This window comes from Nyctibius grandis, chromosome 3 (assembly GCF_013368605.1).
Source record: "Nyctibius grandis isolate bNycGra1 chromosome 3, bNycGra1.pri, whole genome shotgun sequence".
In the NCBI taxonomy this organism is placed as follows: domain Eukaryota; kingdom Metazoa; phylum Chordata; class Aves; order Nyctibiiformes; family Nyctibiidae; genus Nyctibius; species Nyctibius grandis.
The window spans coordinates 76339033-76352145 of record NC_090660.1 but is presented as its reverse complement, the minus strand read 5'-3'; the positions used below and the strand labels follow the sequence as shown (position 1 = coordinate 76352145).

The following is a 13113-nucleotide window of genomic DNA, read 5'->3' as shown; positions in this document are numbered from 1 at the left end:
ATCTGCTTCTCAGATAATGTGCAAAGTTTGAGGTTTTCTTCCAAATAATGGTTAAACAAAATTTTGTCATTTTCTGCGAGATACAGATAATATTCTCCCTTTTCCACACTACCTTACCGTAGTCCCTTCTTAGGATATCAGATGAACAAACAATAAAAGTGTGGGAAGCAATATAGTCTTCACTATTTCAGATCCTATTTTTTCATAGCAAAACAAGTGTATATTCAGCCTAAAACCAGGCATGCATTTCGCTGCCAAAGGCACCATCACTAGTAATAAATACTCTGTGGATAAAAGAGATAGAACTTAGGGCAATCATGGTCCATGAAGCAGGATAGAGCCTTGGGCTTTTTCTCTTACCTAAGCAGCCTTTCCAGGGCAAACAAATCCCTTTTCTAGAGTAGAGAGAAGTGCAGGTACTGTTTTATGTATCCATTTTAGGGAAACTATTGCTTAAGTCTCATGGATTATGATTTTTTATGTCTTAACTTCTGGATCCATATTCTAATTACCCCTAAGTGGAAATGAGAGATTTTAGAAGTAGCAACTTCTTACTACGCCGCTTTTTCATGTGTATCCTCAGAAAGGCAGACCGCCCAGTTCAAGCTATGCACATAGAAATTAATTTCCTTGAACAGGGTTAAGGAGATGTAAGTCCTTGGCCTGGTAAAGAGAATTACAGAACTGCAAGAGGAAAGAGCCACATTTAGAAACTTCCCTGAGCTCTGCTATGGCTGGAAGAGTAACAAGAAAAAGGCAACCTGCAGTCCACGGACTTGACAGAAAAGGTGCAAGACACAACTCTTGACACCCTAATTATCAAGCAAAGCATCATCCCTTCCCCCAAAGTCTCAGGGCTGTTTCCTGTCAATCAATAATACTAAAAGTTTTGGTTCCTGGCAAAGTTTATCAGTTTTTCTTATCTCTAGTCTCTTTTCTCAAACCCTGTTTCTTCCCGTTGCCTGTGGCTACTCTAACTGCAAATGTGAATTATTGGAAGGGGAAAGGAGAGGAGAGAAAGAGCCCCAGTTTTCATAATTCAGATTTAAAACCCAGCAGCTCTGAAAGGCTTCCCCTTAGATTTTATTTCTGAAGAAGCTGTGGCTATCAACCTTAATTCCTTTGCTGTTGATTTAGCATTTGAACACAGGACTGAAATGTTGTCTAATTTCACTCTGCCTTCTGCCAAAAAAATCTTGATGGACAAGCTGGTGATACCTTCATTTCCCAAGCCCTGTGAGTGCAATGCATCAGAACAGTTGACATCTCCAGTGACAAAGACAAAAGAAGCTGCACCACTGCATACCTTACATAGCCCCCTATTTCAGTGGAAACCAGCATTTGAAGTATTACATCTTAAAGTTCAAAGGAGAGGAAAGCTTCAAGGAAAATAGTCCTTCCTTTATATGCGAGACTCCTGTTGCCATTCATAAATCACTCAGGCTCCTATTATAATCCAGAACAACAAACTGGCATCACCCCTAAGTACAGAAGGTTGTGTGAAAAGATTAGCAGAACAAAACCAATAAAGGAGTCATTAAGACACCTAGAAGATAACATGCTTGAAAATATCTCCCCAGATTTCCTTGTGGCAAGACAGTGATTGAGCCATAAATCAAAGCTATTCTTCTTTATGGGATATTTAGGGAGAAGGCAGTACAGTTTGTAGCTATGCTCATCTAAAGAACTGCAACTCTTACACTAATGGGGAGAAGCAGACAGAAATAACTGATCACTGCCCCCAGTTATTTCAAATGCACTCCTCTTTCCTTCCAGCAAGAAAAGAAAAGCAAGCCTTGTTTCTAAGAGAATCAACATAAATGAACAGAATATGTTTTTAATGCTAGCTTTCATTTGATTAACTTTTAGCGTTTCCTATGTTTTATTTACATTGCTAAAAACTGAAATGGTGAATGGATGGATAGATTGAGTTGCTGCTTTTTCAGAAGTAACTTTGACCAGCACATAAAGAAATATTCATGTTATAAAGGCTTTGTACAGCATCACAGAAAACAATAGTTATTCAGAGCCAATAACTCTGGTCCATTATGTACTACTCAGTGATGATACACGAGAAACAATGACAGAGAAACAGACTGTCCTGCAAGTATTTGCTTTGAAGTCCACACAAAAAAAATCTGTACTGATCATTGCATTATGAAATTTTGAAATCTACCAGTTTCAACTCTATCTTTTTGTCCTGCCTCTCCATCAGCTTCATCTGAACATGCCTGTGGTCTGCAATAAGCAGTGGGATGAAAACACCTATAATAAACAACAAGAAAAATAATACCTAACACCAGACTAAGAATAGTTAAGATGCTCACAATTGTAAAATGTATTTCCTTGACTACAGAAGGTTTCCAAAACATATATACAAAGAAAATACCTAGTGTTACAACAGTGTGAGTTGCATAATAAATAGAAATGCAAACTTTTGTTTTTCTCCCCTTTATGTTAAAAAAGGTAAAAATTAAAATGATTCCAACAACGGTTCTGTACAGATATTCCATCTTCTTAGATTTGCAAAATGTTGTATGTTGTTTCATAGTCCAGGAGAAGCCACAGATCCAAAGAAATATCAGCAGAATTACAGAACTTCTAACACTTAGTAGAGTGATCAGTGAAATACTGAATATCCAAGAAGTGATGGTAAGCAGTTTATAGAAGAGATACACTAACTTGGGAAGGTCATGAAATTCATCTTCATCAGGCAGAGATTTTCGTAACGATACCTGATAATCAACCGTTGAAATGGAGATACCAAAAAAAGACATAATAATGGCAGCATCTAAACAAAACACAAGGATAAACGTTAAATCTAAATAACAGATACTTATTTTACATTATAATTTCTGAATGAATTTTTGGACAATTTCATGCTTTCTTAATGCTTCCTTTATATCATTTTTATATTTCCTCTGTGCTCCTGAACAAATAATCTTAATTTTAAGGCTCAGTTTAGTTACCCAAATCTAGGTATCTAATGCTGTTTGGGATGCCTATGTTATCCTGCCCAACCTCTGGCCATTGATGGTCTTGCCTATGTTTTGTGTCATATTTGCCATCTCCACACACAGATGACTTAGAAATTCCCAAAGTATTGCAAATAGCCCATAAAAACTTAAGTTTCAGCAACTGATACTGACTCTGAGGTGTCTATAATGTAGAAATCTATAACTAAAACTTGACCCTTCACATGGTCATATTTAAGGTGAGATTCATCTGACTATTTTGTCTGAGTACCTATTGACTTCATGGACTATGAAGGAGCACTAGACAGCAGTGCAGGTCTCTCCATTTGGTCAGAGAAATTCCAACCCTGAGTGAGTCAATGTCTTGCCAATAATGCCGCTAGTTTTAGAGCTGGAAATGGTACAGCTGCTGTCTTGCTTCTGAGAGTTGAACCAGTAACTCTCCATCATATTGCATTCTGTAATGCTGACATATCCTTTGTCATTTTCTGACTCTGTCCCTTATCTTTAACATGTGGATGATGGTAGTGACAGCTCACAGGGCTGCTCTAAATACACTACTGATTTCAAGATGCCCAGTAACAGTTTTAAAAGAAACTGTAAGCAAAAGCACACAAAAAAACCTGCTCTGCAAATGATATACTAATTGTATTCAATAGCTTATTTTCAAGTGATGTACCATTATGTTGTTATTAGATATTTCGTTATAGTGAAATCTTCCTTGTCACAGATTTAGCAGAATGGACCATCTACTAGACAGAAATTCTAACAAAATGCAGAGTAATTATACAGTGGAGTATATATTTTCCAAGGTATGTTTAATTGTTATCCAATCACACGAATTGTCTTTTCAGGTAAGATACTCAACTTGCAAATAAAGGAGAAAGGCAGACTCACATTGGCAGAAATTATTTTTGCCATGTTCCATGAGGATGTAAATCTGAACAAAAAGCTGTGGTGTGGTCTCAAGAAAAGTCTTGAACACTCTGAGCATGTTAATATCAGTCACTACATCAATGGCTTGTTTTTGAATGAAGTTGGGAGGGTCTGTTTCTGATGCATCTCCACTGTTGTTTTGTTTAAATGCAGCTTGGCAGCCATACTTCAAAGCAAACCAATACCTATAAAAAAGGAGACTTGATTAGACACCATTTTTTAAAAGCGCAACTCAATAAATTTATATAGTCTAACAAGGATTTTTCCCATTTCATTCTCTATTCACATTTTATCTTTGAATGTAATCCAGCACCTTCTACCAAGATAAAATTTAGTCCAATATCCTTCTGATATCAGTGATATCAGATAATAATTTATGACCAGTAATACCAATGCAATGTAAAAAAACTACTAGAACAGAATGAGACTTGCCTGAATATAGATTAGAAGCTTTATTTTGTTAGGTTCTTATTTCTTTGCAAGTACTGCATTTCTAAAAATTCCCTTCTTACTCTCTCTTTGAGATACTTGTTCACTTTCTTTGTATCCTTTTAAGGGTATTAGTGAACATCCAGCTGGGAACATCCACCTCTATATAATATAGATCCATAAGCCCCAAGGATAATATACGATGAATTGCAAATATACAACAGGCTTTAAAAAAAAAAATCACTCAAGTGTTATTTTCTAAATACCCAGGAAGACTTTCATTTCAGAAAATTATTTTCAACACACATGGATTCCTGGGTTGACAGATTCTATTAATAATCTGAGCGGTTTTACATGAAGAAGCCATTTGCCTTTGCAAATGAGTGCAGCTGAATGACTTTTAGAACAGTTCTGGTTTATTTTCAATTAAGCCTAAATGAACTTTTCCTCTCAGAACAGTAAATTGAAAGATACGTGGAATCAGTTAGTCACAACTGGTGTGCATTCTGTGTGGTAAAGAACCTTTTCTGTTCAGGATCTCTCTAATGCCATGCATAGGGATAAATAAAACCTATCTCTTATTCCCATTTTCAAGACCTTTGCTTCAGGCCTGGAGGTGGACATATCACCTCAGAGGGGAGAGAAGGCTTGAGTTTTAATCAAAAACCATTTTGATAATTGAGGGAGGAACCAGCTATTGTACATGGTAATCTTTACAGCTGTGTTTAGGAAAACAGGATGGTGGTTACAACCTGATGTAGGACCAGAACTCTAGCTGCTGGAAATTATAGTATTTCCACTGTCCCTAATGGACTCACACACAAAGACACACAGCCCTGGTGAATGATCCAACTCATTGCTCTAGTTCTTTAGAAGCCAAGCGAGGTAGATAATGCTCCTTTCTATAATAGACAAATGAGGCAATTTCAGAACAGGTTTTCACAGATAAGGACCTCTTTCCAGTTGAGCTGTTCAGCAACAAACAAAGAAACTTTTGAAACTAGCTAACAAGTCAAAGTAGGGAGAAGTATCCTCATAAGCACATACATACGTAAATCCTGTCTTGAAGCAAAGAAATGCTTGCTTCCTTCTGCTATTTACTTGACTTCAAGGTCAATAACACCAGCTGTGCAGACTGTAGATAGACTAAGGCTTGTAACTCTGCAGCACTGTAATAGGCACTGTCTTTGCTAGTTATGCGGCATAAGCTTTGCAAGGCCTCAGGACTGAGGCTTGTCAGGCTTGTTCTGTTTGAAATTTTCTTGACCTGTCTGTGACTTTGTTTTACTTGGTTTAGCTTGTATTTTCTGCAGAATAATTGGTGATTTCTTCCAATTGATCAGGTGGCTAATTTGTTTTACTTTTGTTCATTTTTGTGTGGTACAGCCACAATTTTACATAGGTAACAGCAGCAAGCAGATATTCTGTACTGAATGAGATATTTATGACAGACATGATGATGTAGTATAGAGAAGTATAGTCCTGGTACGATAGCAGAGGTCCTGAGATGTGGAGAGACAGGATACAGTGTAGAAGAGTACATGCATAGGATGATAAGGGATAGCTTGATATTGGAGACTCCATGGCTATAAACACCGCAACAGCAGTCAGTTATAGAAATGCAGACCTGGACCTGGATGAAACTAGTTTTAGGGGTAACAAAGAGAACAAAGAAATTATATCTAACATGCATAAAAGGCACCAAAGATACCGAGTTTGGATGTGACATGAAGCTGCAGAGAAATGAAATCAAAGCCAAGTCTGAAAGTGTGTTAGCAAACATACAAAAAAGACCCAAAGTGGATCCTAAGAGTGGAGAAGAAACCATCAACATCGTGTTCCTTCCAGCAAGACTCCAGACACTGGTAACACCTGTAACCCCCCCACACACAACAGAAGGAAACTGCTGACCTTAAGACCGAGAGGAGCAGAGGAACGGTGAGCAAAACACAAGGAAAAGGGATAAGAACTACGAAATATGTGTGCAACAATTTTAACCGCACTATTATTACTGAAACTTTTTATGCATAGAAGTATTCTCTCTTTTCCTGCAACAAATAGATCTAGACTAATAACGATTCTTGGAATCAACTGTTACAAATTCACTTCTTATAAGTTCTTGGCTTTATAGGTATATAAGTCCTGTATGTTTGCCCATAAACAGGATTTTGAGCATAACAGCCTTCAGACATCACTCTCAAGCCTATTTCTGCCTATTCAGTTCCCAGATGTCTTGAGCTTCCAATATTCTTCTCCAGCGAAACCTTTTTGCCTATAACTGGCAGGCAAGGACAGCAAAAGCAATCCTTTTTCAAGGAAATTCACTGTTATTCAGCCGATTTTTCTAGCATTATAAACATTGCTAAAGGTCTTCCCCCTCACCAGAAGAATTTAGCCATCTGGATTATGAAGATTACATCATTTATTCAGATCTATTTTCTTGAGAAATCAAGCAGAACACCACAAACCATCACTTGATTATCTTACGCAGTTGTACAAGACTGCTAACATTCAGGCTCAGAAAGGCAAGGTCCTATGCCTTAGCCTGCCTCCTGCTTACATCCCCTAAGGCTGCATCTGAGATGATTTCAAGATTCACGCTGATGTGCTGCAGGTTCCCGATCCCCTGATCGTCCATAGGATGATATGCCCTACGGATCCCATGAAACCCATGCAGTTGCATTTCCTTGACATAGACAACAGGGGTCAGCTGATCATTAGACACCCAGATCTCATCCCGATATGACATAGGAGCACAGTCTCCTTCTGCTTACAAAGGGAGCTAGGAAGAATGCCTGGCTCCTCGGTGTGAAAAGTTTAACACCTTCACCATCTTTAAAGGCCAAATCCTTTGACTGCAGGGGAGACAGTGTCAGGAGTTCTTCAACACCTACAAGCGAGACAGCTGGGATTTGGAGGTTCTGCGTTAAGTGCATGCTAGAGGAATCATGACTTATTCCCTGGTGTGTTAAAGCATGTTGACCATACAAGTGAGAATTGCAACCTGGAAGCATCAGTAGTAGGTGTGGAGCAGCTATGCTACTGCTGAGGAGCCTTAAGGGAAGACCATTTGCTCTTCTCCTTGCAAAGATTCATAGAATCATATAATGGTTTGGGTTGGAAGGGACCTCAAAGATCATCTAGTTCCAAACCCCCTGCCATGGTCAGGGACACCTTTCCACTAGACCAGGTTGCTCAAAGGCCCATCCAAGCTGGCCACAAACACTGCCAGGGAGGGGACATCCACAACTTCTCTGGGCAACCTGTTCTAGTGCCTCACCACCCTCACTGTAAAGAATTTCTTCCTAATATCTAATCGAAATCTACCTTCTTTCAGTTTAAAACCGCTACCCCTCATCCTATCACTACTTGCCCTTGTAAAAAGTCCCTCTCCAGCTTTCTTGTAGGTCCCCTTCGGGTACTGGAAGGCTGCTAGAAGGTGTCCCCAGAGCCTTCTCTTCTCCAGGCTGAACAACCCCAACTCTCTCAGTCTGTCTTCATAGGAGAGGTGCTCCTCTAGCCAACTTTTAGGCCTAACATTGGACAATTGCATTCACAGCCAACAATAAAGTTTAGTTCGTACTAAAGGGTAGGTCAAGCTCCAATTTTTTCCTTTATCATGCCCACAGCTCACCTAAACACTGTGCCTGCTCTGAACCTATCGTAATTATATTCCTATACTCTATATTCCTGTAATATATCTATCGTTATAGAAGTTCTGTGTTTCAATCTTCTTAAACTGAAAAAAAAAGGCTTTTAAAAAGCTACTTCAACTGGAATAAAAATACATTAATTAAAAGTATTGGATTGGTTATGTATTTTAATTAGAGGTACATCTTAAACTGCAGATGAAATAGGTATGGGTAGTATGTCATTAATACAGACAAATGCAGGGCTACCATTTATTTTTTCTCCCTCTAAATTCATTAAAGAGGATCTTTTTTTCATTAATCCAAGGTATATAAGCTACTTGGAAGCCAACAGAGTAAAAAATCTCAATTTCCTTACAACTAGAATTGTCATATGTGAACAGTAAAGAATTATCAGTGTTTCTAAATACCATATTCACTTTGATAGGAAAAAAAAAGATTTCTGCCTCTGTAGTGTTGCTTTGTGAAGAACATAGTCCTTGTTATAAACACTCATTGAAACACAGCTCCAGTGTCTCTCTGTTCTTGAGACACTCCTACTTTTTCATCATCATTTCTTAAGGGATGAAGTTTGCTCCTGGTTTCCTGTAAAATTAGGAAGGCTTTGGCTCTCCAAGAATGACTGGCAATTCACAGAGGTGACAGCTACTTGTTTTTGTTGCTTCACAGCTTCACAGCCTTCACATGTCACAGGCAAGCTGCCTTGCCAGTGTTTCCATATCACCTGCTTCCCCTCAGATTTCCAATGAGGACTTCCCACAGCAGGTTCAGTACTACACTACATGTCCCATCTCATCAAACTACACTGATAAAGATTTGGGTGCCATTTAGAAATTCTTGCAGGGAGGGTGTGACAGAGACCTGGCAGCAGTCACTGTCCCTTCTAAATTCTGGTCATGCAGACACAGTTTGCAGCATCATATAAACCCTTAATCAAAGGAAAATTATTCTCTACTGCATGTTAAACTGAATCTTCTAAGTGTTGAAAGGCTTGGATTAAGTCCATGAAACTGATGCAACTAAGTCAATACTTAGGACAGTTAATTTATATCAAGAAAATGTGAGCAAGCACATATTATTATGTAAAGTCTAACTCACTTAAAGTAGCATGACAAACCTTCCTCTTTTAATTGACTCTCTGTACCTCATTGACTTGGTATCTTAAATACCCTTCTATTTATTTTGTCCTGTGGAACTTCTTGTTATACACATGAATTGCTAGAGGCATGTTACCAGCTTTTGATCCATTCTTGGTTTGGGTGTGACTTATCAGGTTCTAAATCTGTACCAGTATAACATCACCTATCTTGACTGAATTTTTCTCATCACCTTTAAAAACGTGTAATGAAATAATCCCAGGTTCAGCAAAGCACTCAACATTTACTCTGATGTTTCATGGATTTAGAATTCATCTTTGCAAAAAAAATCTTTTTCATCTGCTCCTGTTCAAAGATGCCGGGCATCTTTAGCCTACCTTTAAGCTTCAAGAGACGCAATAGCAGCTACCTATATCACAATGGCTGCTGCCTTTTGGTCTTCTGTTCTGACAGTGAAAGGTATTAATTGCTAAAATTTAGTCTCCCACAGGTGTCCTTGACTGATGCTGCAAACTGCTACACATCAGTGGACTCCAGAATTCATATGGTGCCCCAGGAAAATGTCCCCTTTTTCCACATTCACTGACTGTGTTATTGTCTTAATGTTGACTGTTATGCCACAGTCTGTTCTCAATTCTACCCACATCTGTGTGACTCATTTAAATGGGTCAGGCTGAAAATAATTTTAGTCAGCATAGCTAATATATACTTTACCAACTTAATTTTGTCTCCTTGCAGAGAATAACATTTCATATGAAATATAATTACAGGTCTACATTCTTTCCATTAAAATAAACTAAAGCCTTATTAGGTATGAAATAATGTTAATGTCTTTTTTCTTTATTTTTAATATGCATATATGTGTACATAAGTGTACACACACATATGATTTCCATATTTATTACTTAGCATTGGTCATGCGACAACATAATCAGACTGATTCCCATTGTGCTGTGCACTGTACAAACATAATATAATGAAGTTCCCTGTTTCAAAGATGGAGCAAGAGATGTAAAAGACATATGAGAGAAGGGAGAAAGGAAGAAAGGAAGAAATGTAGGAAGATAATTTGGTAAGGTGTATTCACATCTTATAATTTCAGGCATCTTAAGTTCACTGGCCAAGTCAGTATTTACTGGCTAGGCCCCTGTTTTACCCCATGGTGGGTGGAGAATATAGGTTTCTGCCCCAAATGACCTTCTGGAGAAGTTCACCTTAACAAGTATGACCCTACTCCTGACAAAATCTATTTTTATCCATTGAGTGTAGAGATAAACCTGAGAGAATCATTGTCTAAATTAACTGGATAAATCAGATGACTAAGAGGGAGGACAGGAGCGGGGTGTACATGGATACACCTAAGAAAACACATATAATAGGAAGTACATAATATTTGGTCTCAAAGGTACAAGCACAGATGTCAGCTTGCTGTTATCAGCTTATACTTTACAGTATGCATTATCACACTGATGAATTTTGAGGAGTGGCTGAAAGAACTTTGTAATTTATACATATCAACTTGGAAACTTTTTCCAAGCCTAAGTGGCAGCACAGAAGAAAATATCATTTGTGCAATGGAGAACAAGTGACCGTTGACAGCACTGTCGGTGCAAAGGGCAAAATTATATTTGCTAGATAATAAACCACTCAGAGAAGATGGGGCTAATTGTGGAAAGGAAGCTTCAAAAATGATAGAAATTCACAGTAAGAGGTTTTTATTGGTAAAGCTATGAGTTAAGGAAAATTCAAGAGTTTCGTGGATTACCTTAGAGCTAAAGTAATCCATGAAAATCTGTCTTGTAAAAGCAGCATTTTGAATAGATACAAGTGCTGAGTCAAGATTACAGTATCTAGAGTTGTAGATGATCAGAGCTTGGATCTGAATTCTGAAAGTCTGTGGTGAAAGGTGAGGTCTTAGAGTTGGCACTAATCAGCAGGAAATTTTAGGGGCAACCTGGGAGTGCAAAATGAAGCCAAAGGTGAAACTAGAATTACAGTCCTGAAGAGATTACAGAGAATGATGTCATGGAAAAGAAAGGGGAAGAAGGGAGGTTTTCAGCCAGACATTGAAAAAGCAGCTTCTGACATTCTACACTGCAGTTACTGGTTTAACATTTATCATCAATTATCCGAAAAAGAGGTCATGGCTTTAATTTACCTTGGAAGAAACAAACTCAGAGGGGCAGGTTTGTAAGTCATGAGCACTAGAATGGCACTCCTAGCCATACCTGGAGACGAAAAGCTGTGGGGACAGAGAAAAAGGAAAGTGCCACAGTGGGCCCTGAGACATCCCCTCTACAAGGCAGAACCTGGTAGAGTCCCTGTGGCTGGGTCTTGGTATATCTCACATGAACCAACTCATGTCCATGGATCTGGTTAGTGAATAAGAAACCATCCAGAGAAACTGAAGAAGGATTTTCTTTTTCTTCAAAATGTAATATTTCTAACCTTTTCTAATACCTGACACTAGAAAAATTAAACCTGTCAGTAAATAATCCTCTATGAAGTCTAAAACTTCAGGACTGTAAGAGGAGGAGGAGCAGGAAAGTAAAGCTGATGGACGAAAGGAAAAAGAATATTGAGAGGCAAAAGTTAATTGTGACACCTAAAAGCTCCATCATTTTCCTTAATCCATGATAACATCTAGTGAATAAAACGTGTGTGAGGGGAATTTTTACATTGGCATAAATACATCTTTCATCGCTGTCCATAGAATAGTATAGGAAGCTAAAGGAGGCATTTTAAATAAGTATTTTATTAAGTGCCTCTGATAAGTCTGTATTCACTCATGTTTCTTGCATGTTACGTATCCAAAATAATTAAAATTCATGACTTTTCACCAACTTCTTTCACCTCAGTTTTAACAGAGAAGCAAAATCTTGGCACAAATGATCTCCATAATGATAATGATAAATTTATAGCAAAGCCACCAGAGAATGTTAAGCGTATGGTATCTTAAACTATTCCTGGACATGTGCCTTTCAGCAAAGGTTCCTGTCACCATTAACTCAGTCTCTGTGGGAAGTACTGCTGCAACTATTCTTACTAACTATTCAACTATTCATTTCTTTTCTGAGTCTTAGTGGTTTTTCTACATATGGTTAGACTCTCAGGTTCAAAAATTACCTCTTACTTCAGCTGTCTCACCTGCTTAGTGTAATCAAATAAATTCCCTTTTTAACATCACTTTAAAACTTACATTTATCAGTTACAACAGTATTACTCTGTAAAGCAAGAATTTTTATTAAATATGCCTTATCAAAAGGCTGATGAATCAAACAGACCTAGGCTGTGAATTACAGAAATTATTACTTACAGGTAAAATGAAAGAAAATCTAAGTTTCCATCAAAACCTGACATAATTTACCCCTGGCATAAGCAGACAACAATCCATTTGCTTACATGGAGCAATAACTGCTAAGGCCAGAAGTGGTCTTGTCCCTGAAGCCATACTAAGCATTTCTTAATGAACTGTCTTAAAGCAATCTGATTTCTCATTTTAAAATAAATTTTTAAATGTGCTTACCTTATAAAAATTCCACACTGAAAGAGATGAACTAGAAAAATCCATTTCAGCTTCGCAGTATCGGTACCTTCCCAGTCGTTTTTAAACCACTCATAACTGAATATCTGAGTTATTAATGATGAAAGACCTCTAAAACACAGTATCAGTATACTCCAAAAATATTGTCCTTGACAGAAATATTTACTAGCTACCCAGAAGTCCACTGCAATATCAACTACATAAATTATAATTCCACCAACTAGAAAAAAAAAATTCTGCTTAGTAAATTCCATCATGCATTAGACTGTCACTGTTGTCATTTTCTCCTCACTTCATGTAAAGGGAAGTCAGAATTAATCTAAATGCTTTCCTACAATGGAGCCTTTTTCCTGATGATACCGCCTGCTCATAGTGCTTTATACAAAGGAAAGTTGGGTTATGCATTTTTATTATGGTAAAGGGACTTGCATTTTTCTGTATTCTTGATTTAAATATCAAATCAACTTAACTGATACACATCT

The 13113-nt window shown here is 37.8% G+C and overlaps 1 protein-coding gene across 1 annotated transcript; it reads right to left on the bottom strand.

Annotated features, from left to right (window-relative positions):
* Positions 1–2147: 2147 nt before the first annotated feature.
* XKR9 (XK related 9) lies at positions 2148–12913 on the bottom strand. The gene is made up of 3 exons (XM_068397146.1): positions 12614–12913; positions 3873–4096; positions 2148–2791 (listed from the first exon to the last, which is right to left on the bottom strand). Exons 1-3 carry the CDS (start codon positions 12886–12888, stop codon positions 2148–2150), a joined length of 1143 nt encoding a protein of 380 aa, XP_068253247.1. The 5' UTR covers positions 12889–12913.
* Between the last annotated feature and the right edge of the window lie 200 nt (positions 12914–13113).

Coding starts and splice junctions, on each gene's coding strand:
- XKR9 (XM_068397146.1), bottom strand. CDS start 12,888: ATGATGGAATTTACTAAGCAGAATTTTTTTTTTCTAGTTGGTGGAATT. Junction 4,097..12,613: donor CAGTGTGGAATTTTTATAAG/GTAAGCACATTT, acceptor CCTTTTTTATAG/GTATTGGTTTGCTTTGAAGT. Junction 2,792..3,872: donor CAAAAATAATTTCTGCCAAT/GTGAGTCTGCCT, acceptor TGTTTTGTTTAG/ATGCTGCCATTATTATGTCT.